Below are 25,835 nucleotides of genomic sequence, written 5' to 3'. Positions count from 1 at the left end.
ACTACTAGATGGGCCAGGTGTTTGTGCCGCACACTTGTGTCGCTTAGCAAAGTCATCCAGCTACCACAATTGCACCTCTTTTTATTCTTTGCATGATGAGCTGTTTGGGGCTTAGTTTTTAAAAGTGCCATCCTGTCTGATACTGCAGTGCAACACCTAGATGGGCCAGGTGTTTGTGCCGCACACTTTTTTTGCTTAGCAAAGTCATCCAGCTACCTCGGTGCAACCTTTTGGCCTAAAAACAATATTGTGAGGTGTTCAGAATAGACTGGAAATGACTGGAAATGAATCTTATTGAGGTTAATAATACCGTAGGATCAAAATTACCCCCAAATTCTGTGATTTTAGCTGTTTTTGTGTTTTTTCAAAAATCACCCAGATCCAAAACCAAAACCAGAAAAGGTGGTTTTGGCAAAACCAATCCAGATCCAAAACATGAGCGAGGATCCAGATCCAAAACCAAAACACGAAAAGTGCCCGCCACACATCTCTAATAAAAAACACACACATCAGGTACAGACAGAAAATAGGCATCTCAAAAAAAAAAAAAACACACAGATAGCACAGCTGTTTCTAATGGGAAGAGCAAATTCCCCTTATAAACAAATAGATCAAGAGTGAAGTCACTTTCTCTTTACTTCTGCTTCTGGCCTGGCATATTCACTACACGTGTAGCCTGCCGGGGAAAGATTAAGGGGTCTGTTTATTCATTTCACACCCTTTTCACATTATTTTAGTATCACCTATATTAAAGGGCATTTGGATCAGTTTTCATGAACATCAGGGTATATTTCCCAAAAAATACCCTGATGATGCTGCGGAGTGTCATCATAGGGACAGAGCTCGACCGCAAGCTCCGTCCCTGCAGTGCAAAGTTTGGGTGATTTTATCACCTGTCATCCACATCCTGGATATGGATGGGGATAAATAGGCCCCTTAGGATCCTATGCCAGTGATGCTTTTCATTGTAGCTAGCACTGATAATTATATCTTTTGATGGTATTAGCTATGCTCTCCAGTGGTTACAAAATTACTGCAGACCACAGAAATCTGATATTGTGGGAGACATTGATCAAAAGTTGGAGAGAGATAAAGTGGAGTACTACCCAGTCAGGTTCTAAGGGGGAGATTCAAATGTTTGAAAAGTCAGTTGGGAGTCTGTTTTTACCTATCTATTATATAGGAAAAAACAGACACCAAACTGACTTTTCAAACATTTGAATCTCCCCGTAACTGTCATGTTTCAAACTGAAAAATTACAGTTAGGAGCAGGAGCGGCTCCAGAGGTGGGGCTGCAGCCCAGTTCAAAATTCATATAGGGAAGCCACACCAACTGCCAGTGAGTCAGTTTGAAATGGCAGCTGGTGGCAGTTGGTGTGGCTCCCCTATTTGAAATTTGACCTGCAGCCTCTCCTATGGACCCTCCTCTAGAGCTGCAACTGGTTAGGAGCTGATTAGCTCTCCAAGCTTTGAAAATCTCCATATAATTTTAGCTTGACCATATAGGCACTTATAAATATAAATACAATTGTAACAACCCAAATGGGACAAAATGGGACAAAATATAACAGATGTGTTATTCCTATCCTCTAATCACATCAAATAGCCCTGTTTGGCACACCATGAAAAATGTGACAAAGGCATGCCATGCATCTTTTTCTCTCAATATTTTACTCAACTTGCATCTTTTTGTGCACTGCTAATGCAACAAAAGCACAAGGTACATGTACTTGTGCATGTACACTACCTGCGTATTCATATGTTGTAGCTGTGTGAAAAAAAATGCTAAGATAAAAAAAATGTTGAGGCTGGGGACTAATATAACTGAGCTATGCCATGCATCTCACCAAGCAGCACTGGCATGATTGTGAAAAAAGTGCAAATACTACCTCCACAGTACTCTACATGTCTATTTGTGTATGGCTGCATTAAAAAAAAGATATTATGCAGATGCCAAAATGCAAAAGTAAAACACTCACCATTCATGCATTTTGCATCATAAATTGCAAAAACATTAGGTGGAGGAGCACTCATCTGTATTTGGTATTTTAGGGGGTACAATTGTTTCTAAAATATATTCTGTTTTCACTATAGAAATTAACAACCAAGCTTCCTTAAACAAAAAAAAGGTTTATTTGTAAACATACTGGACCTGATAGACTGTAAAACGTGCAAAGGGGGTCATTCCGAGTTGATCGCTCACTAGCAATTTTTTGCAGCGCTGCGATCAGATAGTCGCCGCCAATGGGGGAGTGTATTTTCGCTTTGCAAGTGTGCGAACGCCTTTGTAGCTGAGCGGTACAAAAACAGTTTGTGCAGTTTCTGAGTAGCTCAGAACTTACTCAACCACTGCGATCACTCCAATGTTTTTGGGGGGTAATTCAGAGTTTATCGCAGCAGCAAATTTGTTAGTAGTTGGACAAAACCATGTGCACTGCAGGTGGGGCAGATATAACATGTGCAGAGAGAGTTAGATTTGGGTGGGTTATTTTGTTTCTCTGCAGGGTAAATACTGGCTGCTTTATTTTTACACTGCAATTTAGATTTCAGTTTGAACACACCCCACCCAAATCTAACTCTCTCTGCACTATATCTGCCCTCCCTGCAGTGTACATGGTTTTGCCCAACTGCTAACAAATTTGCTTCTGCGATCAACTCTGAATTAGGCCTTTGGTCCAGGAATTGACGTCAAACACCCGCCCTGCAAATGCTTGGATACGTCTGTGTTTTCCCAAACACTCCCAGAAAACGGTCAGTTGACACCCATAAACGCCCTCTTTCTGTCATTCACCTTGCAATCAACTGTGCGAATGGATTCTTCGTTAAATCCATCGCCCAGCACCGATCCTCTTTGTACCCGTATGATGCGCCTGCACATTGTGGTGCATACGCTTGCGCTGTTTTGCTGAGTTTTAACCTGATCACAGTGCTGCAAAAAGTTGCTAGCGAGCGATTAACTCGGGATGACCCCCACAGTCACCAAACAGACACCTTCATTATATTAATCTAACTGGCACTATGCTGACCAAAAGCAATTGCTTCTTCATTGCACCTACTGTATAATTAAAAATGTCACTCACTGAATAATACATGCTTAAATAGTGATAAGTAATTCATTCTTATATTCACAGAATAGTTTCTGTATTTGAATAAAAATTCAGAAATCTTGAAATTTTAGCAAAATAAGCAATTTACGCTTTACATGTAAATGGAATATGGAACCAGTAAATGTAAAATGTGACAAGTTACATTAATTCTCCCAATAAACGTTAAATATTTTAAAGGATATTTTGACATCTGAGTTATGCTATCAAGATATAGCACCTGAAAAAACTAAAATTGGCAGCCAGTTGGAAATGTCAGGCCTGTGACATTGACCTTATTTTAGATGCAATGAAAGACCACTAAATCACCCACTTTCACCTTTTCTACAGTATATCCGGTCTACATACTCAGTACATGAGCTGAGCAGCTGAAAAAATTGCTTTGTTTTCAGCAGAAATATTTCCAAACATTATTTTGTCCTCTAAGATTATATAAGTCTAGCACCATGGAGCTTACTAAATGTATTTATACACACACACACACACACATATATATATATATATATATATATATATATATATATACAGTCTTTTTATATATACTTGTATTTCTGTTGCAGCTATTTCATGATATATATATATATGTATATATATATATATTTATTTATTTTTTCCTGTAGGCACAACAGCACTTTACTTATTTCTACTAATGCACCCCTACATCATTAGCAACATTCCTAACCCAAAGACCTTCGAGGAAGTGCAATTCTTTAATGGCAACAACTATCACAAAGGAATTGACTGGTAAGATATATAAATAAAGATCACAAACTTTTTCTTGCTGTGAAACACTTCTTGATTCGTCTGCTACATGGTTGTTTTATTTACTGTTTCCTACAGATGTGTCCTCATACAACCAGCGTCTAAATGCCGTATGGCGCAAGGCACCCACCAATCCAAGTAGTTCTTTTTCTTTCAATTTTGCTACTTATTCACATCACAGATGCAGTGAAACAATACTCAGTGTATTAGAGATGCTGGACTGAGGCTGTAACTGCACAGGAGTTAGTTTTAAACACATAAAAGTTGCAGATGAAGCATAACAGAACTTGGCATGAGAAAAAGCAGTGGCCTCTGCATTGTAGCACTTTGTATTTAGATAAAGGAGTCTATTCATGAAGAAGTTAAGAGAGTGGAGAAGTGAGCCAGTGGAGAAGGTACTCATTGCTACCAATCAGCTGCTACCTATAATTTTATAGAATGCACTTTACAAATGTTACCTCACCACTGGTTGGCTGCCATGGGCAACTTCTTCACTCTTTTCACTGCTTTATGAATAGACCCCTCAGACTCATTTTCATACAGATGTACAAATGTTTCACATCAAACTGATCAGTGTATTCTAGCAAAATAGCTAGTTTTTTTTTCTCTTAACAGTTATTTTATTTATGCTATTAAGAGGCACACTTTGAGCAAGAAAGATATTTGGGTCTTCCAAGTGCTACAAGACCTGGCAGCTCAGAGGAGCTCTTTGGTCTGACTGAAGCCACAATACAGTATATGAAGACACATCTGTAGTTTATTTTTGTATACAGTTTGAGGAAACTTTATCACAATGTCTAAATTACACAAGAGTGCATATATGGCTAGTCTTGAAAAAATATTGATACCACTTTCCAGAATAATGTAAATTGCTGGAGCAAAAAAATCTAAATGTTGTTACAAAATCTGTTTCATATGTTACATTTGGAGTCTTACGATTCACATTTTTTAAATCTTTCTTTCGTTTCATATCTTCATCATCTGTAACTACTTTCATAATTATTCAGATTTTCTAGTGAAACATCATGTATGTATCCCAGCTTGGAAAATGTTAATAAGCGCAATATATTATTATTTTATTTTGTACTAAACCTTGGAAATCATAGGGGTGTATTTACTATAGGTCAATTTTCATCATATTTTTTTTATAAATTTCAAATAGATGGGAATTTATCTAAGGCCCTCATTCAGGCCTGTATAGCTACACAAGAACACAGTCCCTCAATCACACACAAATACATCTAGCATCTCATTTTGAATGTAATAAATACACCACTTAACGCAAGCATAACAACATTTATTAATGCATTACACATATGCAATTGTGATTACAAAATGAAACAGACAGCTCTTCCAAAAAGAGTTGTCCTTTGTGTTCTGAGGACTTCTCTGTTAATGAAACTGGAGTCCATACTGCTCTTGCACAGGCATTGGCTGTGGGACCTTCAGATCCCTCTCAGGGGAACTCTGCATAAAGAAGCCTACAGGCTTCTATCGAAAATGCCACTGATAGATGCCATGATGATGTAGGGGTGACTTTAGCTGTATCCAACTAAGCGTAAAACTAATAATTACCTTTTATAGTACTAAAGTGGAGCTTAAGGTTAAACAGAGAACAATGTGTTTTATTTCCATTTTTTATTCCTTAGCATTTCAATTTTAAAGTGTAGTGACTATGTAAACTAACTGAAAGGTGTGCTGAAAGCTAAAGAGTCAATATGAACTCATCGCCTACATTATAAACATATTTTCTGCTTAACTGTGGGATCAAAATCTGGCTAAAAACAGATGGGACTTTCAAACATACTGACTGTATAAACTAAAACTAAGAGAAAGGGAATTGCTAAACCAACTTGGAATAAATAATATGTTTTTACAACCATCATTCAAGTCAGCTTACCTTATGGAAGAAAGCATATATATGACATAATGTAACACTGTAAATCATAAAGGTATTAGAAGTCACAAAATATATTGTACAGGCCATGTTAAAAATACCTTTAACTTTGGTAGATGTTGCTATCAATCACTTGAAATGAGATAGCAATTATTGTTTTTTTTAATAATTGTTTTTGGCAATAATAGTTACGGGACCTGGATAGATTAATACACTAATTATTTGAATGATGTGTGTACAGTGGTTCATCCAGTGTTTGTATTGTAGTACATTGTAAGGGGGTTGGATCTATAGTATATGTTGGTGGACTTAAGTGAGTATTTCTGAATCTTTTGCTTGTATTTTTGTATAAGCAACATACTTTAATACCTAGGGGTTGTGTAATATTATTTGTGTTGGGGTTGTGCTGAGGCAATGTCTAAGGACTGTATATATTGGGTTTGGCATAGCATGCAGAACCTGTGTTACGGTAATTTAGGAGAAACCTTACTTGGGGTTGAAGCTGTTCTTTTAGAAATCAAATGACGCAGATAATGTTGATAGTATGTGTCAGTGGTCTTCTGTGAGCAATGCTAAGCAATATTCTAGTTCTGTATGACCTGTATCCTTAATAACTATAATACCCCTGTGCTTTGATCAACAATGTCCATATCCAATTTTTCGTATTTTAATGTTATTGAAAATTATGGAATCTTTTTGCTGTTTCCAAGGTATATGGATTTTTTCCCTTATCCATCGAACACAACTTCGGATTTCCTATTTGAAAAAAGTACTAATTATTTTCATACAGAGGAAGTACCCCAGAGAGTTGCTGCACTCTTACCAAAAGCAAAGATCATCACCATTCTCATTGATCCATCTGACAGAGCATACTCGTGGTACCAGGTATGTACATGCACTTAAGATGAATAGGACTTGGGCATGTATTAAAACAGGAGTACTTGGAAATTAGTACTCTTTAGTTCTTTAAATAAGTTAAATACAGTATACTAAAATATGGAACATTTTGCTTTGAAGTAAGGTAACAAAACTGCATGTAGAAAATATTTTTTTCTTATTTCAGTTCGATTTTAATTGAAAAATATATATACCTATAAGAGACCATTACAATAATTAAATTGTCTTCCTAGGGATATTGCGTAGTGGCAGAAATACTACATTTCCTGATTAGATAGCCATACAGTAATGAAAGATAAAGCCAAGCATGCAAGGAAAGTATTATTGTACAACTGAACCAACTGTTTATGGTAGATAGTCCGAGAAATTGAAGAAGTTAGCATTTTATTTTTCTTTCAGCATCAACGATCTCATGCTGATCCCACTGCTCTGAAATTTAGCTTCTATGAAGTGATAACTGCCGATCGTAAAGCTTCCTTGGAGTTACAGACCCTGCAGAAAAGATGCCTTGTGCCTGGCTTATATTCTACACACATAGAACGATGGTTAAATTATTTTACATCTTCACAGGTAATAATACTGTTTTAGCATATTGTTGTTAGACTTGTCTGCTTTGATTGAGCGTCAGTTATTTTCATTTCATGAGTTTATGTATTCTGCTAAAATCAACAAATATGATTTGTGGTGAGTTCTGTACAAATGAAAAAACATCACCCAAAACTTTAAATTGGATTTTCCGTTTCAAACCTGAATTTAACTTTATGCTTTTGTTGCATGTACTTTATCGAACAATGATTGAATCAGTAGCTATGAAAATATTTTAACCAATTGGAGAACAGTGATCCAACTTTTACTTAAAGTTTGAATCAAACGTCTTCAAATTTCATTTTTACTTTTTTTACCCAGTACCACCACTAATTTCTAATACTAACAAGCCTGCTAACTTTCAGGTAGACTGTTACAATTTAAAAGTACAAAGTAATGACAAAAAAATGTCAGTACAGTTAGTGGACACAACATGGAAAAGTAATTAAACAAATTACATTTCGCCTTTGTCAGGGTCATGTATAACATTTCTCGAGTGAATCTAGTTGAACAATTATGGGACTTGTGAAGGAAGCTAGAGATAGTGTTTTTCCTACAACAGAAAACAGACAATTTAAAAACATGTGGTGACTCAACGCCCTATTAAGTGACTTTAGATTATATTTTCCATTTATTTCTCTAGAACCTATTTTATATAGCCATCATAACAATATCTAATTCTACTGTATGTTCTCCAACCTTACACAGTACCTAAACTTCCTAATGAAATACGGTTAGACCTAATTTCCTTTACTGTTTTTATGTTTATATTTTATATGACCTTTTAAAATATATACTAATTTTAATAATAAATGTATATATTAATCAGCAATCATGGTATTTTAGCTGTTAATTATAGATGGACAACATCTGAGGAATGAACCAGCTATTGTAATGGATGAAGTGCAGTCCTTTTTAGGAGTTTTTCCTCATTATAATTACTCAGAAACGCTAACGTAAGTATATCCTCTTGTTTCACTCCCTTTGTGTTAAAATATATTATTTAAGGAAATACTTAAACAAGAACCATGTCATTAGTCTTTACAATGTTGTAATGTGCTTACCTGTGCTCTTATCACCATCATTACTGTGAGATGTACAGACAAATGTGCTTGTACAGTATGAGGGCATAACTATGTTTTTGTTTGCGATTTGCACCCCATTTGACATTGAGTGCCTACATAAGACCATGGCTGGAATCACTTAGGCACCTTTTATAGGTTTTGTTCTCCTGACCTTATTTAGTGATATTTGTTGTTGAGCCTTTGATTCCTTTGACCACTAACCCATCGCCTCTGGTCAACCTCTGCCTGTTGCTGACCTTTTACATCATAATTTCTTTCATGACTACAGATTGTAAGCATCTCAGTAGACAGCCCATCTATTGTGGCATTAGCATAATTTTGATGTAGCAGCTACGACAAAAGTCTGCTACTGCATATCTGTCCAATTCTGAATCAGGCCTTGAGTGACAATTTAGTTGCATGTCACATTGGTGCACAAAGATGCACTACAAGCAAAAGTATAGTATCCGGATGGAAGAAAGACATTAAATAGACAGTCAATAGGTCAACATCAGATGATCGACAGTCAATAGGTTGACAGGGTCAAAAGGTCAACAGTTAAATAGTTCACTTTTGGCACTGTTGATTAAGTCGACATTGCCAAAATGATGTCAGGTTTAAAAGGATGACATGGAAATCAGTGACACATAAAATGCAGACACTTGGGTTTTTATGATTTTTAGGCTTAAGGGTTAGGGTTTGGCACTTGGAGGAGGGTTAGGGTTATTGCTGCCGGATGGGTATGGATAGAGCTAGCACTTGGAGGTTTATTTTTAAGATGCAGAAGTGGGCAGTTAGGGTTAGGCACCAGGGGAAGGATTAGGATTAGGCATGGGTGGGGGGGGGTTAGATTTATGGTTACGATTAAAGTTAAAATAACAAAAAAAGGTGTATACCATTTCTGTGTCAACCATCTGCATGTCAACCTACTGACTGTCTATATACTTTTTATCTATTAATCCACACACCAATAGTATATGCGTATTTTCAAGTGCCAGCATGCAAGAACATTTTAATGCTATAAGTGGATGTGACATATTCTAATAATTTAGCCCTGCTATCCATTGCCTTGAGGTATTGCGAGAGGCCCATTATTACCCAGCATTAGGGCAGAGTTCTCTTGGTGACCGTGAATGATCTTTTTTGGGGGTTCCTAGCAAGGGCAAACGCATGTTTTCTAGATTGGGGGTTCTAAATGCTTTCTTTTATAGTGAGTGTAGTCACCCATGAAGAGGGCATAATATGTAAAAAGCTATTGTCTGCCTCACACATAATGCAGTGTACATAATATATCAGAGATATACAATGCTCACACTGAATACTGGTTAGAGAAAACATGAAAACAGATTGTGTAGCAGTGGCAGAATGGAGCATTTATCATCATTAGGCAACACTAAAGAAATCTTCCTCTGCTTAACATATTTTTGTCACTGATGACTTGCTGTCAATGCCATAGCAGTAGGTGCAGCAACAATCCCAATTGTGGCTGGTCCAACTATGCAGTATCCCCTACCTGGCTTATGTCTTGTGTGTTTGATACATACAGTGACGTATTATTAAGTGGAGCAATGATGACAGTTGTCCCATCAAAGCTTACCATGAGAACATTAAAATCAATTAAAATAAAGTCACTGTGATGTACAAAAAGTTACACCATCGATCTGACATCAGCCACACCATTGATCTGACTCTATGATTGTTCAGAATGTCCAATGAAATTTGGCTGCTGTTGTCTTTTGCTGCAGTCCCTGATATTGCCACACTGCCACACCACCAACACACCCTCAAGATAACTACTGATGATAGCCATGACCCCCCATCACCACGCAGGAATGCCTATCAGAATTTAATAAATTTCCAATCTGCTTCTGCTGATGGTAACCAATGGGACAAATGCACATTACATCTCCGATGCATGTGCAAGTGTAGATGGTCTGATCTTCCTTCTTTCTTGGACAGAGAGGCAATAACCCCACTATGCATCAGTCATACACAGCAATAATTACAGCCTATCAATTACAAAAACAATTGAAATCATGTACACCAACAATTCACTGTCTCCAAAACATTTAGAACCAGAGCCGGCCCTGGGCATAGGCAAACTAGGCAAATGCCTAGGGCATTTGGAATGTCTAGGGGCATTCTGCTGATTAAAATGATATGCGGCATGTTTATATTCTGTGTGTGACTGCGGCTGTATATGCATATGAAATGCTACGTTACAGAGTATTCCTGGAAATCACTGTAATGTAGCATTTTGTATGCAAATAGAGCCACAGTTGCACACATTTTAATCAGCAGAAGCTGCTTGTTTGCACTAGTCACATAGCAATTTAAATAAAATGCATTTTCTGCAAAAAAAGGCACCCAACATTAGCAGAGCTGGACGGGAGCTGCATGGCATATTGAGACAAGATGTATGAGGACAGATCTGTATCCAAGCAGAGACATAGGGCACATTGGTAGCAGCCATGTGAGTAGGTTCTTTGTGCAATAGTGTTTGGCATATGTGTAACAGGCATTATGTGTGTCATGTGTATAAATACATTAATAATGTACGAGGTGGGTAAGGGACATTATGTGTGTCGTAATGTGTATAAGGGCATTAGTAAAGGTTGGCATAATGTGTAAGGTGCATTATGTTTATAAGGACATTAATAATGTATGTCATATGTGAAAGGGGCATTACTGTGTGGTAGTATGTGCATAAATGCATTACTAATGTGTGGCATTATGTGTATAAGGTGCTCTACTATGTGACGTAATGTATAGAGAAGGCACTACTGTGTGGTCTAATATGAATAAAGAGCAATATGTTGTGGTGTAATGTGAATAAGGATCAATTCAGTGTGATGTAATGTGAATAAGGGACACTACTGTGAGGAGTAATGTGTATATGTTAAAGTGGTACTACTGTGTAATGTAACGTGAAGAAGGGACACTATTGCATGAAATGATGTGAATAAAGTTTCAGTACTGTGTGGCTTAATTTGAATTGGGGGCACTATTCTGTGGCCATGCCCCTTCCCAAAAGAATACACCCCTTTTTGGGCTGCGCACCGAATTTGCGCACTGTTTCTATTTAAAATATAGGGGATAGGAGCACCAAGATGTGGACTGATAGAACTGAGGGGTGATAGTGATGGGAAAAGGGTGCAGGGTCAGAGGTGGAACTAGCAGCGGTACTAGGGGGCATCAGCCAAAATCATGCCTAGGGCATCGTATTGCTTAGGGCCGGCTCTGTTTAGAACATCCAAGTAATTTGAACAAACTCTATCCTGTTGCCAATAGATTTTACTAACTTGTATTAAAATATTTACAATGTTACTTCTTTGCTTCATAGTCTTTAACATTGGAGTTAATGACATTACAAATACAAAATTACATTTGTTGCAAATTTACTTTTAAGCTTTAAAGTGTTTATCCTAACATTCACACTATAGCAAGGGTCTAGTCTAAGTGCATGGCCATGCTACTACATTTATGCACATAAAGTTAATGTGAAGTGTAGTTAGTAATAGCATAAAGTTAAGTAAGAAGTTTTTTAAGTGCTATAGTTTCTATTTGCTGCAAAAGAGGATTTTAAGCACATCCGTTAGCTGGGTGAACAAGTAGCACAGTAGTTCCTTATAAAGCCTGCGGACAATAGAATTATGCTCTGACCCTAGTTATCATATAGCATTAGTATCATGGGACATTTACTTGCTTTACTTTCCCTATACTGTATATTATGTTATGTCCTTTAAAGGAAGTCAAAAGTTTACCTTGTCTTTGTTGCCCTGTTGTAATAAGTCTGTATGGGTATGCTGATGCTAATTCTGGTATTGTAGAACAGCTGCTGTTTAACTGGTTTTCTTGCAGTGAGACCCCTGTAATCCTATTTCTGCCTAACTGGGGCGCTGTTTTGCTTCACTGTTCAACTGAAATAATGTCCCCTTCAGTATAATAGCAGAGGTCATTGATACTTATGGGTGTCTTGTCATCTTCTACTTAATGTGAGCACTTTCCAGTGGTGAGTGTAAGTGGAAACTGATCTTGACAGACCTGACATCCATCCTCAAGCCAGACTCTGCGATCTCATGATATAAATAACCTAGCCATTGTTCCTGTCTTACTGCAATTAATAATAGAACTTAAAGGTCTACCGTAGATCAATAACTCACTCTTAATACACTGTATCATTTTGGATAATGACTTCTATGTTCTGTATCAGGAAAAAAAATGTCTTTTAGTCAAAAAATGTGCTTGACAGATGTTTGATCAGCACCTTTGTACCTCATCTTCCAAACATGTCTATATATATATATATATATATATATATATATATATATATATATTTAAATGTGAATGCCCTCACTCACTCACTGATTTATTTACTGAAATGTGTAACTCCAAGTCAATCACACTTCTGTGAAATCAAACTGTCCACTTAGGAAGCAACACTGATTGACAATCAATTTCACATGCTGTTGTGCAAATGGAATAGACAACAGATGGAAATTATAGGCAATTAGCAAGACACCCCCAATAAAGGAGTGGTTCTGCAGGTGGTGACCACAGACCACTTCTCAGCACCTATGATTTCTGGCTGATGCTTTGGTCACTTTTGAAAGCTGGCGGTGCTTTCACTCTAGTGGTAGCATGAGACGGAGTCTACAACCCACACAAGTGGCTCAGGTAGTGCAGCTCATCCAGGATGGCACATCAATGCGAGCTGTGGCAAGAAGGTTTGATGTGTCTGTCAGCGTAGTGTCCAGAGCATGGAGGCGCTACCAGGAGACAGGCCAGTACATCAGGAGATGTGGAGGAGGCCGTAGGAGGGCAACAACCCAGCAGCAGGACCGCTACCTCCGCCTTTGTGCAAGGACGAACAGGAGGAGCACTGCCAGAGCCCTGCAAAATGACCTCCAGCAAGCCACAAATGTGCATGTGTCTACTCAAACGATCAGAAGCAGACTCCATAAGGGTGGTATGAGGGCCCGACGTCCACAGGTGGGGGTTGTGCTTACAGCCCAACACCGTGCAGGACGTTTGGCATTTGCCAGAGAACACCCAGATTGGCAAATTCGCCACTGGCGCCCTGTGCTCTTCACAGATGAAAGCAGGTTCTCACTGAGCACATGTGACAGACGTGACAGAGTCTGGAGACGCCAAGGAGAACGTTCTGCTGCCTGCAACATCCTCCAGCATGACCGGTTTGGCAGTGGGTCAGTAATGGTGTGGGGTGGCATTTCTTTGGGGGGGCCACACAGCCCTCCATGTGCTCGCCAGAGGTAGCCTGACTGCCATTATTATTATTATTAGCAGTTTCTTATATAGCGCAGCATATTCCGTTGTGCTTTACAATTAGAACAACAGTTATAGAACAAAACAGGGCAAAGACAGACATAGCGGTAGGAAGGCCCTGCTCGCAAGCTTACAATCTATAGGGAAATAGGTATTGATACACAAGGATAGATGCAACCTGTTACATAATGTTTCCCCAGATTGCTAGGTTCTTAGTGGGTTGTATGATATGATCACCCAGCAATGTTGGAAGACAAAATGTGAGGTTATGGGGACTGTGCAGAGTGAATGTAACTGGATAGGGAAGCATTGAAGGTAATGTGTGTGGGTCAGGAATTTGGTAGGCTTGTCTGAAGAGATGAGTTTTCAGGGAACGTTAAAAGGTTTGGAGACTAGTGGAGAGTCTTATTGTGCGTGGGAGGGCATTCCACAGAGTGGGTGAAGCCCAGGTAAAGTCCTGTAATTTTGAGTGGGAACAGGTAATACATCTGGATGAAAGACGCAGATCTTGTGCAGAGTGGTGGGATCTGGTAGGGAGATATTTTGAGATGAGTGAGGAGATGTATGATGGTGCAGTTTGGGTAATAGCCTTGTATGTAAGTAAAAGTATTTTATATTTGACACGGTAGAATACCGGTAACCAATGGAGGGACTGACAGAGCGGATCAGCAGACGAAGAACGTCTGGTGAGGAAGATTAGCCTCGTAGCTGCATTTAAAATGGATTGAAGTTGTGAGAGCCTATGTTTGGGAAGACCAGTAAGGAGACTATTACAATAATCAATGCGGGAGATGATGAGTGCATGGATCAGAGTTTTTGCAGTGTCTTGTGTAAGATAAGGGCGTATTTTGGATATGTTTTTGAGGTGCATGTAACATGATTTAGAGACAGATTGAATGTGTGGAACAAACGACAGTTCAGAGTCAAGGATGATACCTAGGCAGCGAGCTTGTGGGGTAGGGTGGATAGTTGCATTGTCAACAGTTATGGCAATATCAGGTTGGTAACTACCCTTAGCTGGTGGGAAAATAATTAAATCTGTTTTGGAAATGTTGAGTTTGAGATGGCGAGATGACATCCAAGATGAAATGGCAGACAGGCATCCAGTGACACGAGCCAATACAGGTGGTGATAAATCTGGGGAGGATAGGTAGATTTGAGTATCATCAGCGTACAAATGATACTGAAATCCGAAGGAGCTGATTAGTTTACCAAGAGAGGAGGTATAGATTGAGAAAAGCAGAGGACCTAAGACTGAGCCTTGCGGTACTCCAACTGATAGAGGTAGAGAAGAGGAGGTAGAATCAGAGAAGTGAACACTGAAAGATCGATTAGATAGGTAGGTACCGAGATGAGATCCTCAGACCCCTTGTGAGACCATATGCTGGTGCGGTTGGCCCTGGGTTCCTCCTAATGCAAGACAATGCTAGACCTCATGTGGCTGGAGTGTGTCAGCAGTTCCTGCAAGACGAAGGCATTGATGCTATGGACTAGCCCGCTCATTCCCCAGACCTGAATCCAATTGAGCACATCTGGGACATCATGTCTCGCTCCATCCACCAACGCCACGTTGCACCACAGACTGTCCAGGAGTTAGCGGATGCTTTAGTCCAGGTCTGGGAGGAGATCCCTCAGGAGACCATCCGCCACCTCATCAGGAGCATGCCCAGGCATTGTAGGGAGGTCATACAGGTACGTGGAGGCCACACACACTACTGAGCCTCATTTTGACTTGTTTTAAGGACATTACATCAAAGTTGGATCAGCCTGTAGTGTATTTTTTCAACTTTAATTTTGAGTGTGACTCCAAATCCAGACCTCCATGGGTTAATAAATTTGATTTCCATTGATAATTTTTGTGTGATTTTGTTGTCAGCACATTCAACTATGTAAAGAACAATGTATTTAATAAGAATATTTCATTCATTCAGATCTAGGATGTGTTATTTTAGTGTTCCCTTTATTTTTTTGAGCAGTGTGTATATATATATATATATATATATATATATATATATATATATATATAAAATAAAAATTCTGTTTTTCCTTTAAACAATTTGACAATGCATGTAGTAGAATAATATTACCATTTTGGTGAGTAACCAATGTTTATAAAATGAATTGTTTAGTAGTATTAATTACTTTAACACAGCTTCTACATTTTAACAAAAAAATAACCAAAAACCTGTTTCATTTGTTTTTCTTTAAGTAACTTTAAAACATCCAAGTCCATCTGTTGAATTTGCTATTTATAATTTGTATTACTATTATTATTAGAGATGAGCGGGTTCGGTTCCTCGGAATCCAACCCCCCCCCGAACTTCACCCATTTTACATGGGTCCGAGGCAGACTCGGATCCTCCAGTCTTGCTCGGTCAACCCGAGCGCGCCCGAACATCATCATCCCGCTGTCGGTTTCTCGCGAGATTCGTATTCTATATAAGGAGCCGCGCGTCGCCGCCATTTTCACTCGTGCATTGGAGATGATAGGGAGAGGACGTGCAGCGTTCTCTCAGTTGTGTTCAGTGTGCTGCAAATATCTGTGCTCAGTGTGCTGAAAATATCTACGTTCTCTGCCTGAAAAACGCTCCATATCTGTGCTGCATTGTAGTATATAGTAGGAGGACATTGCAGAATTTTGCTGAACAGTGCCACCAGTATTATATCAGTACGGTACAGTAGTCCACTGCTCTACCTACCTCTGTGTCGTCAAGTATACTATCCATCCATACCTGTGGTGCATGTTAGTTGTGCGCAGTATATATAGTAGGAGGACAGTGCAGAACTTTGCTGACCACCAGTATATAATATATAGCAGTACGGTACAGTAGTCCACTGCTCTATCTACCTCTGTGTCGTCAAGTATACTATCCATCCATACCTGTGGTGCATTTTAGTTGTGCGCAGTATATTTAGTAGGAGGATAGTGCAGAATTTTGCTGACCACCAGTATATAATATATAGCAGTACGGTACAGTAGTCCACTGCTCTACCTACCTCTGTGTCGTCAAGTATACTATCCATCCATACCTGTGCTGCATTTTAGTTGTGCGCAGTATACAGTATATAGTAGGAGGACAGTGCAGAATTTTGCAGACCACCAGTATATAATATATAGCAGTACGGTACAGTAGTCCACTGCTCTACCTACCTCTGTGTCGTCAAGTATACTATCCATCCATACCTGTGGTGCATTTTAGTTGTGCACAGTATATATAGTAGGAGGACAGTGCAGAATTTTGCTGACCACCAGTATATAATATATAGCAGTACGGTACAGTAGGCCACTGCTCTACCTACCTCGGTGTCATCAAGTATACTATCCATCCATACCTGTGGTGCATTTTATTTGTGCGCAGTATATATAGTAGGAGGACAGTGCAGAATTTTGCTGACCACCAGTATATAATATATAGCAGTGCAGTACAGTAGGCCACTGCTCTAACTACCTCAGTGTCGTCAAGCATACTATCCATCCATACCTGTGGTGCATTTTAGTTGTGTGCAGTATATATAGTAGGAGGACAGTGCAGAATGTTGCTGACCACCAGCATATATTATATAGCAGAACAGTACAGTAGTCCACTGCTCTACCTAGCACTGTGTCATCAAGTATACTATCCATCCATACCTGTGGTGCATTTCAGTTGTGCGCAGTATATATAGTAGGAAAACAGTGCAGAATTTTGCTGACCACCAGTATATAATATATAGCAGTACGGTACAGTAGTCCACTGCTCTACCTACCTCTGTGTTGTCAAGTATACTATCCATCCATACCTGTGGTGCATTTTAGTTGTGCGCAGTATATATAGTAGGAGGACAGTGCAGAATTTTGCTGACCACCAGTATATAATATATAGCAGTACGGTACAGTAGGCCACTGCTCTACCTACCTTTGTGTTGTCAAGTATACTATCCATCCATACCTGTGGTGCATTTTAGTTGTGCACAGTATATATAGTAGGAGGACAGTGCAGAATTTTGCTGACCACCAGTATATAATATATAGCAGTGCAGTACAGTTGTCCCCTGCTCTAACTACCTCAGTGTCGTCAAGTATACTATCTATCCATACCTGTGGTGCATTTTAGTTGTGTGCAGTATATATAGTAGGAGGACAGTGCAGAATGTTGCTGACCACCAGCATATATTATATAGCAGAACAGTACAGTAGTCCACTGCTCTACCTAGCACTGTGTCGTCAAGTATACTATCCATCCATACCTGTGGTGCATTTCAGTTGTGCGCAGTATATATAGTAGGAGAACAGTGCAGAATTTTGCTGACCACCAGTATATAATATATAGCAGTACGGTACAGTAGTCCACTGCTCTACCTACCTCTGTGTTGTCAAGTATACTATCCATCCATACCTGTGGTGCATTTTAGTTGTGCGCAGTATATATAGTAGGAGGACAGTGCAGAATTTTGCTGACCACCAGTATATAATATATAGCAGTATGGTACAGTAGTCCTCTGCTCTACCTACCACTGTGTCGTCAAGGATATTATCCATCCATACCTGTGGTGCATTTTAGTTGTGCGCAGTATATATAGTAGCAGGACAGTGCAGAATTTTGCTGACCACCAGTATATAATATATACCAGTATGGTACAGTAGGCCACTGCTCTACCTACCTCTGTGTCATCAAATAAACTATCCATCCATACCTGTGGTGCATTTTAGTTGTGCACAGTATATATAGTAGGAGGACAGTGCAGAATTTTGCTGACAACCAGTATATAATATATAGCAGTACGGTACAGTAGGCCACTGCTCTACCTACCTCTGTGTTGTCAAGTATACTATCCATCCATACCTGTGGTGCATTTTATTTGTGCGCAGTATATATAGTAGGAGGACAGTGCAGAATTTTGCTGACCACCAGTATATAATATATAGCAGTACGGACGGTACAGTAGTCCACTGCTCTACCTCTGTGTTGTCAAGTATACTACAAAAGTTCAGTAAATGACCCAAAAATCAAAATTAAAAGCATCTGATGAGAAGCGTAAACTTGCCAAAATGCCATTTACGACACGGAGGGGCAAGTAATGGCTGAGGCCCTGGCCTATATTCATGGCTAGTGGTTCAGATTCACATGAGAATTGAAGCACTCATCCTCTCGCTAGAAAACTGCAGTGCCACTCCTAGATGGGCCAGGTGTTTGTGTCGGCCACTTGGGTCGCTTAGCTTAGTCACACAGCTACCTCATTGCACCTCTTTTTTTATTTGCATCATGTGCTGTTTGGGGACTATTTTTTAAATCTGCCATCCTGTCTGACACTGCAGTGCCACTCCTAGATGGGCCAGGTGTTTGTGTCGGCCACTAGTGTCGCTTAGCTTAGTCACACAGCTACCTCATTGCACCACTTTTTTTCTTTGCATCATGTGCTGTTTGGGGACTATTTTTTAAATCTGCCATTCTGTCTGACACTGCAGTGCCACTCCTAGATGGGCCAGGTGTTTGTGTCGGCCACTTGTGTCGCTTAGCTTAGTCACACAGCTACCTCATTGCACCTCTTTTTTTCTTTGCATCATGTGCTGTTTGGGGACTATTTTTTAAATCTGCCATCCTGTCTGACACTGCAGTGCCACTCCTAGATGGGCCAGGTGTTTGTGTCGGCCACTTGTGTCTCTTAGCTTAGTCACACAGCTACCTCATTGCACCTCTTTTTTTCTTTGCATCATGTGCTGTTTGGGGACTATTTTTTAAATCTGCCATCCTGTCTGACACCGCAGTGCCACTCCTAGATGGGCCAGTTGTTTGTGTCAGCCATTTGGGTCGCTTAGCTTAGTCACACAGCTACCTCATTGCACATCTTTTTTTCTTTGCATCATGTGCTGTTTGGGGACTATTTTTTAAATCTGCCATCCTGTCTGACACTGCAGTGCCACTCCTAGATGGGCCAGGTGTTTGTGTCGGCCACTTTTGTCGTTTAGCTTAGTCACACAGCTACCTCATTGCACCTCTTTTTTTCTTTGCATCATGTGCTGTTTGGGGACTATTTTTTAAATCTGCCATCCTGTCTGACACTGCAGTGCCACTCCTAGATGGGCCTGGTGTTTGTGTCAGCCACTTGGGTCGCTTAGCTTAGTCACACAGCTACCTCATTGCACATCTTTTTTTCTTTGCATCATGTGCTGTTTGGGGACTATTTTTTAAATCTGCCATCCTGTCTGACACTGCCGTGCCACTCCTAGATGGGCCAGGTGTTTGTGTCGGCCACTTGTGTCGCTTAGCTTAGTCACACAGCTACCTCATTGCACTTCTTTTTTTCTTTGCATCGTGTGCTGTTTGGGGACTATTTTTTAAATCTGCCATCCTGTCTGACACTGCAGTGCCACTCCTAGATAGGCCAGGTGTTTGTGTCTGCCACTTGGGTCACTTAGCTTAGTCATCCAGCTACCTCGGTGCAAATTTTAGGACTAAAAATAATATTGTGAGGTGTGAGGTGTTCAGAATAGACTGGAAATGAGTGGAAATTATGGTTATTGAGGTTAATAATACTATGGGATCAAAATGACCCCCAAATTCTATGATTTAAGCTGTTTTTGAGGGTTTTTTTGTAAAAAAAAACACCCGAACCCAAAACACACCCGAATCCGACAAAAACATTTTCAGGGAGGTTTTGCCAAAACGCGTCCGAATCCAAAACACGGCCGCGGAATCGAATCCAAAACCAAAACCCGAAAAATTTCCGGTGCACATCGCTAATTATTATATTGGCACAGCAGCTGTAGGTATTAAAAAAAATGTCATTTAGTGGTAATAGAAATTTACCTACTGTATAGCCTAGCCAGCTTTTTAAATCAAATAGATCAGTTTGATTTCAGATGCTAACTTTCCACAAAAGATGAATGAACTTAAACTTTTAAACTATGGATTTTGCAAAGACCTTTTGCATGTAATTTTGCACTGCCCTTTCTGCATGTAGACCTATGCAAATAATGAAATTAGGTTTGTTTGTCCCAAATGGGTAAAGGGAAATCTAACATGTACAATAAGGTGATTAAAACAAATAGAAAAAGGCAATTTATTCAGATGAACCCAAGTTTATTTTCACATCTTAAATGCGGTTATGGTATAGAAGATCTACAATGTCAAGGTCGACCCCATATGATTGACATGTTTTAAGGCAATACTGACAAAATATCGATATGGACAAAAGGTCAACCTATGAAAGGTCGACACAGGGAAAGGATGGCATGGACAAAAGGTAGACAAAATGTTGACGTGGCATTGGTCAACATGAAAATGGTCAACATACCTTTTTTGCATTTTGGGGTTAGTGTGGATAGTTTCCATCTGTGAGCACCATATGTAGATACGCGGACCCTCACTTCGCTCACCATGTTTCGGACACAGTGTCTTGCTCCACTTGACACAAGGTTATTAAAGCTTATGATTTGTGACATGGATAGTCAAGGATGGAAAAAGTAATAAAAAATGGAGAAAAAAAAACAAAAACAGGTGTAAGCCATATGTGTGTTGACCATTTAAACCTGTCAACATTTTGTCATGTCAACCTTTTCCAGTGTTGACCTTTCATATGTTGACCTTTTGTTCATGTTGACATTTTATCAGTGTTGACGTAATTATTGTTCACCATATGGGGTTGACCTATTGACTGTCAACCTAGTGTGTGTCTATGCATTGGAACCCCTTAGATAGAGCTTTGTATGGTTCATATTACCTTAGATAGGGAAGCCTTCTAGCCCAAAAATCATTGTAATATTGTTACTTCATAATAAATGACACAACATCAAACCATAGTGAAAGCAGGGTCACAGCATTAATTTAAATTCCCAAACTTTTCACTTTAAGGTGAACAATGTAGCACACAAACAAGTGCCCCCAATGGCCACAGATGTCATTCCACTCATAACCAGTGTTTAATAACCCACTTCCCCAAGTAGGATTCGCCTTTTTCCATGGACTAGCAAATAGCACCCTCACTTTATACACATCACAGATTGTGACTTGCAGTTTCTTCTACTTATTCACTTTGTCATAAGCTGCTTAAGTGCTTTATAATTTTGAGAAATACTAATTTAAGGGTAGTGTTTCACAAAACTATATGTTCACCATGTACTGTAGAACAACAAATCATCTTCAATATTTTAGAGCTGCAGTGAAAAGAAAATCTGTCTAAAACTCTACTTAGTATCTAATAAGATTTTCAGCAACTATTTTACTGCTTGGCAGATTAATTGCTGCTGGCTTTAAACATTACTTGCAGCTTCTTAACAGCCAACAAGAAAATCTATGTGTGACACTCTTTAATTACAATAGTAGACCATCTGTGTTCTTAAACAAAAAGTGCTGTTATTTCTTGGAGGCATTGCTTTATTCTAAATAGGATAGAGATGTATTTCTAGGCTAACCATACTATCCCTTTAAACCGGGACACTCATGAATTACACAGGTTTTATGGCTGATTAAAACTAGCTAAAAATTTGGCTTGAATTTAGCCAGCCACATAACCGGTGTAATTCATGAGCTCTGACTCTGGGCAGTAGTGGTAAATCTTGGTCCCAGCTGTTCCCTTTTCAGTTGCATCAAGCACTATTATTAAGGTGGCTGGTCTGCTGGGCTCTCTCTCATTGGTTTTTGTTGCTGTTATTAGGCAGCCATAACTGTACCTCACAGCCTGTGACAGCTTCATGCTGCCAGTTGTTGCTTTTGTGCATGCTACCAGGCCCTGCTCTGTGTCCTGAAACCCTGGTCCGCTGCTTGGGTGGAAGCTCTGGACTATATTCTTGTGCCTTTCCTTGCCCATACCTAGTCCTTGAATTCCAGCCTCATATTGGGAACCTCAGTTAACCCTTGCACTACCACTTGCCCCCACCAGCTGGTCATAGAGCTAGCACCCTCAATCTCTGCTCTTGTATTTCTGTCCAGCATGGTAATCCCTGTCCAGTCTCTGCACCTTAGTCTCCACCTCCATCAGCTCCTGCTACTACCTACTAATCACTTGACAAATATATAAACCTAATGTTCTGAGTGTAAGACCTGGCGGCATCCTAAGTACTGGTGAGTGTGTCGTACGCTAAGGGAACAATGGGCGACTGTTAGTGCATGACTGTTGCACTCACAGCAGCAACAAGCATAACACTCAAGGATCCTTCTGAGGAATCCCTGATAGGAGTCTATAATGCATATGAAATTGGATGCAGGACTACTTCTGACCATGATTGAGGATGTTGATGATGAAGGTGTTGGTGGTGGAGATTGCAGGCACTTGGATATAACAGAGAGAAGAGAGATATGTAATGCTTGACTGATTGTTACACTTTTAGCCAAAGTTTCTGAATTTGACAAAAACTTTGGATAAATGCGCTGCAAGTGACATAGATGGTTAAGGTCCCTGCATCTACTTACTCTTGCTTTACAAATGGTACAGTGGGCTTGACAGTTGTCTGGATTTGGGTACAAATAATTCCACACTTAAGAGTTGGCTTTTTTTGTCTTTTGCCATGACAATGGGCTTTTCATATCATGGTCAACAACTGTTTCCACTCTTGCCTAATTTACACAAACACCATTCCCGGCATCAACATCATCATCATCAATGTCAAAATGTCACAATACGTACAGTATATGATGATACACTGCAGTCTGTCCGGCAGTGTCACAGAAAAATAATAGTATAGTACACTGGGGTATAGCGCAAATAAATATATATATATATATATATATATGATTTTTTTTCCAAATATGCTTTTGGCTTTAATTCTTTTTTACACTGGGGTTGCACCACTAAATTGACAGAGCACCTCTAGATGAACACAGCAGTTGCTTATCCAACACAGCATACCTTTATGTACAGCAAAGCACGCCTGGGGATGGACCATCTACAGTGTCACAATACTGTACGTGTATGATACAGTGCTTGTCTGACCAGCAGTGTCACAGAAAAAAAATACTATTTTACACTGGGGTTTAGCACTAAAATATATATATATACTTTTTTAATTATATATTTTGCTTTTATTTTGTTTAAACTGGTGCAGAGCACCCCTAGATTGAGATAGCAGCCCTTTGACAGAGCAGGCCGTTGATGGATGGACACAGTACCCCATTATGTATAACAAAACAAGGATCACCTAGAGTGTCACAATTCATGTATGATTATACACTGTGGCCTGACCGGCAGTGTCACAGAAAAAAAATAGTATAGTTCACTGGGGTTTATCACCCAAAAAAATGTATAATATATTTAGCTTTTATTTTGTTTAAACTGGTGCAGAGCAACCCTAGATTGACAGAGCAGCTCCTTGATGGATGGACACAGCACCCCTTTATGTACAACAAAGCACGGACCACCTACAGTGTCACAATACGTTTATGTTTATACACTGTGGTTTGACCAGCAGTGTCACAGAAATATAATATTATAGTACACTGGGTCTTAGCACTAACTATATATATATATATATATATATATATATATATATTTATTTTTTTTAATGGTAATTTATTTAACTAGTGCAGAGCACCCCTAAATTGGCAGAGGACCCCTTTATGAACAAAGCAGGGACCACTTACAGTGTCACTCACAATACGTGTATTATAGTACACTGTATGTATACTGATGGTTGTACAGCAGCCCCAGCCCCTTGATGGAACACAGCATCTCTGGAGGACACAGGTTCCCCTTTTTGCAGCTCCAGCCCCTTGGTGGACAAAACAGAACACCCCTGGAGCACCCCTGGACAGACACCGCAGTGACATGACCATTCACTACAACCTCACAGCCGGAGTTAAATGGCACAATCACCGGGGGCTTTATATACAATCCAAAACCCATGAGAATCCAACAGTGGGAGGATGATGTTTTTCATCTATTTGGGATCCGAGTAAGGTGAGAAAACCCAAGACGGACTCGAATCCCAGCTCGGATCACAATGTTCGGGAACCGTACCCACTTATCTCTAGTGTAAACATACTGAGGAGGGATTCTGCAAGGCCTCACTCTGTCTACAAATGGCAACAGACTTGTGTCTATGGCCTCCATGGATACAATTTGTCCTGAGGATACAGTGGTTATGGTATACAGTATTTTTGTTCTGTGAAAATGCTCAATACAAGACTCACAGGGGTAAATATATTAACCTTCTAAAACAGAGAATTGGTGATTTTGCCCATAGTGACCAATCAGATGCTGTCTATCATTTCTTTTTTGCTTTTTAGAAAATGATAGACAGCATCCAATCGGTTGCTATGGGCAACATCACCAATTCTCTGTTTTAGAAGCATTAGTAAATTTACCCCACATGGTTTATATTGATCAATTTATATTTATATTATATATATTTGTCTGTAACATAAATTGCCAACATATAATAAAGCAACAGTCGAAAGTTAACAGATATGATTGACACCTCATTACATAATTTACAACACAATCTTTTTGTGACAAACACATGTTCTTTGAAATCAATTTTTATGTATGGAGAACATAAACTGATCAGGTCTTTGAATGATGTATAATATATACTTATAATGTATACTCTAGATTCAGTACAGAAAAGGGCTTCTGGTGCCAATTGTTGGATGGTGGAAAAACAAGATGCCTCGGGAAAAATAAGAGTCGCAAGTACACATCTTTGGATATGGAGGTAAACAGCTAATCTTTATTATCATTTATTGTTATTAATCCAGTTATATTAGTTATACAGTTACTGTACAAACCTAAACATTTCTGCACAGAACACAATATGCAGTTACCAAACAACACAGTTCCATTGGATTTAATAGTTCATGTGTACATTTGTACTCCAAATATTGCACATGGGATGAGTGTTTCACCTGACATGTATTGCAGAGCTTTACAATTAACCATTAACCCAATGGGGTTGTAGAAAATAATGTGACAGGCATTTAATTATTCAGCTGTTGCTGTCAGAATCCTTGGCATCCACTGTATGTATAATATACTTTGATATTCCATGATACCATTCTAAAATATACACATTTTTAAAATTCACCAAAGTATAAACCAAGCGCAACTAATTCCAATACAGTATAATAAAATAAAATAAAATAAACCCTGCAAACTCTTCTTAAAGGACAATATTGCTGCTCTCATAGAGAATCTCTGAATACTTTCAAGAAAAATATTTTTTGTCTTAAAGAAAAATCCTCAATAAAGAGAGCACAATATTGACCACATATATAAATAAAATCAATTTATTACACACAATAAAAATATGTATATATAATGAGCATT

The 25,835-nt window shown here is 39.2% G+C and overlaps 1 protein-coding gene across 3 annotated transcripts in view; it reads left to right on the top strand.

The window, feature by feature from the left end:
- Nucleotides 1–25,835, top strand: part of LOC134916434 (bifunctional heparan sulfate N-deacetylase/N-sulfotransferase 4-like) — a 624,652-nt gene that overhangs the window by 580,771 nt on the left and 18,046 nt on the right. For 2 of the 3 annotated variants that reach the window (XR_010177405.1, XM_063920212.1), the window contains exons 9-13: nt 3,725–3,848; nt 6,474–6,648; nt 7,060–7,230; nt 8,092–8,201; nt 25,122–25,224. Coding sequence is in view for 2 of the 3 variants with exons in the window: in XM_063920212.1 (XP_063776282.1) it covers nt 3,725–3,848; nt 6,474–6,648; nt 7,060–7,230; nt 8,092–8,201; nt 25,122–25,224 (683 nt within the window). In the remaining variant the exon portion in view is untranslated. Of the gene's footprint in view, nt 1–3,724; nt 3,849–6,473; nt 6,649–6,893; nt 7,231–8,091; nt 8,202–25,121; nt 25,225–25,835 lie in introns of those variants that run through there. The other variant, XM_063920213.1, reaches the window with a different exon arrangement.

The sequence above is a fragment of the Pseudophryne corroboree genome, chromosome 1, assembly GCF_028390025.1.
Source record: "Pseudophryne corroboree isolate aPseCor3 chromosome 1, aPseCor3.hap2, whole genome shotgun sequence".
NCBI classification, from domain to species: domain Eukaryota; kingdom Metazoa; phylum Chordata; class Amphibia; order Anura; family Myobatrachidae; genus Pseudophryne; species Pseudophryne corroboree.
This window is presented reverse-complemented; position numbering and strand designations above follow the sequence as displayed.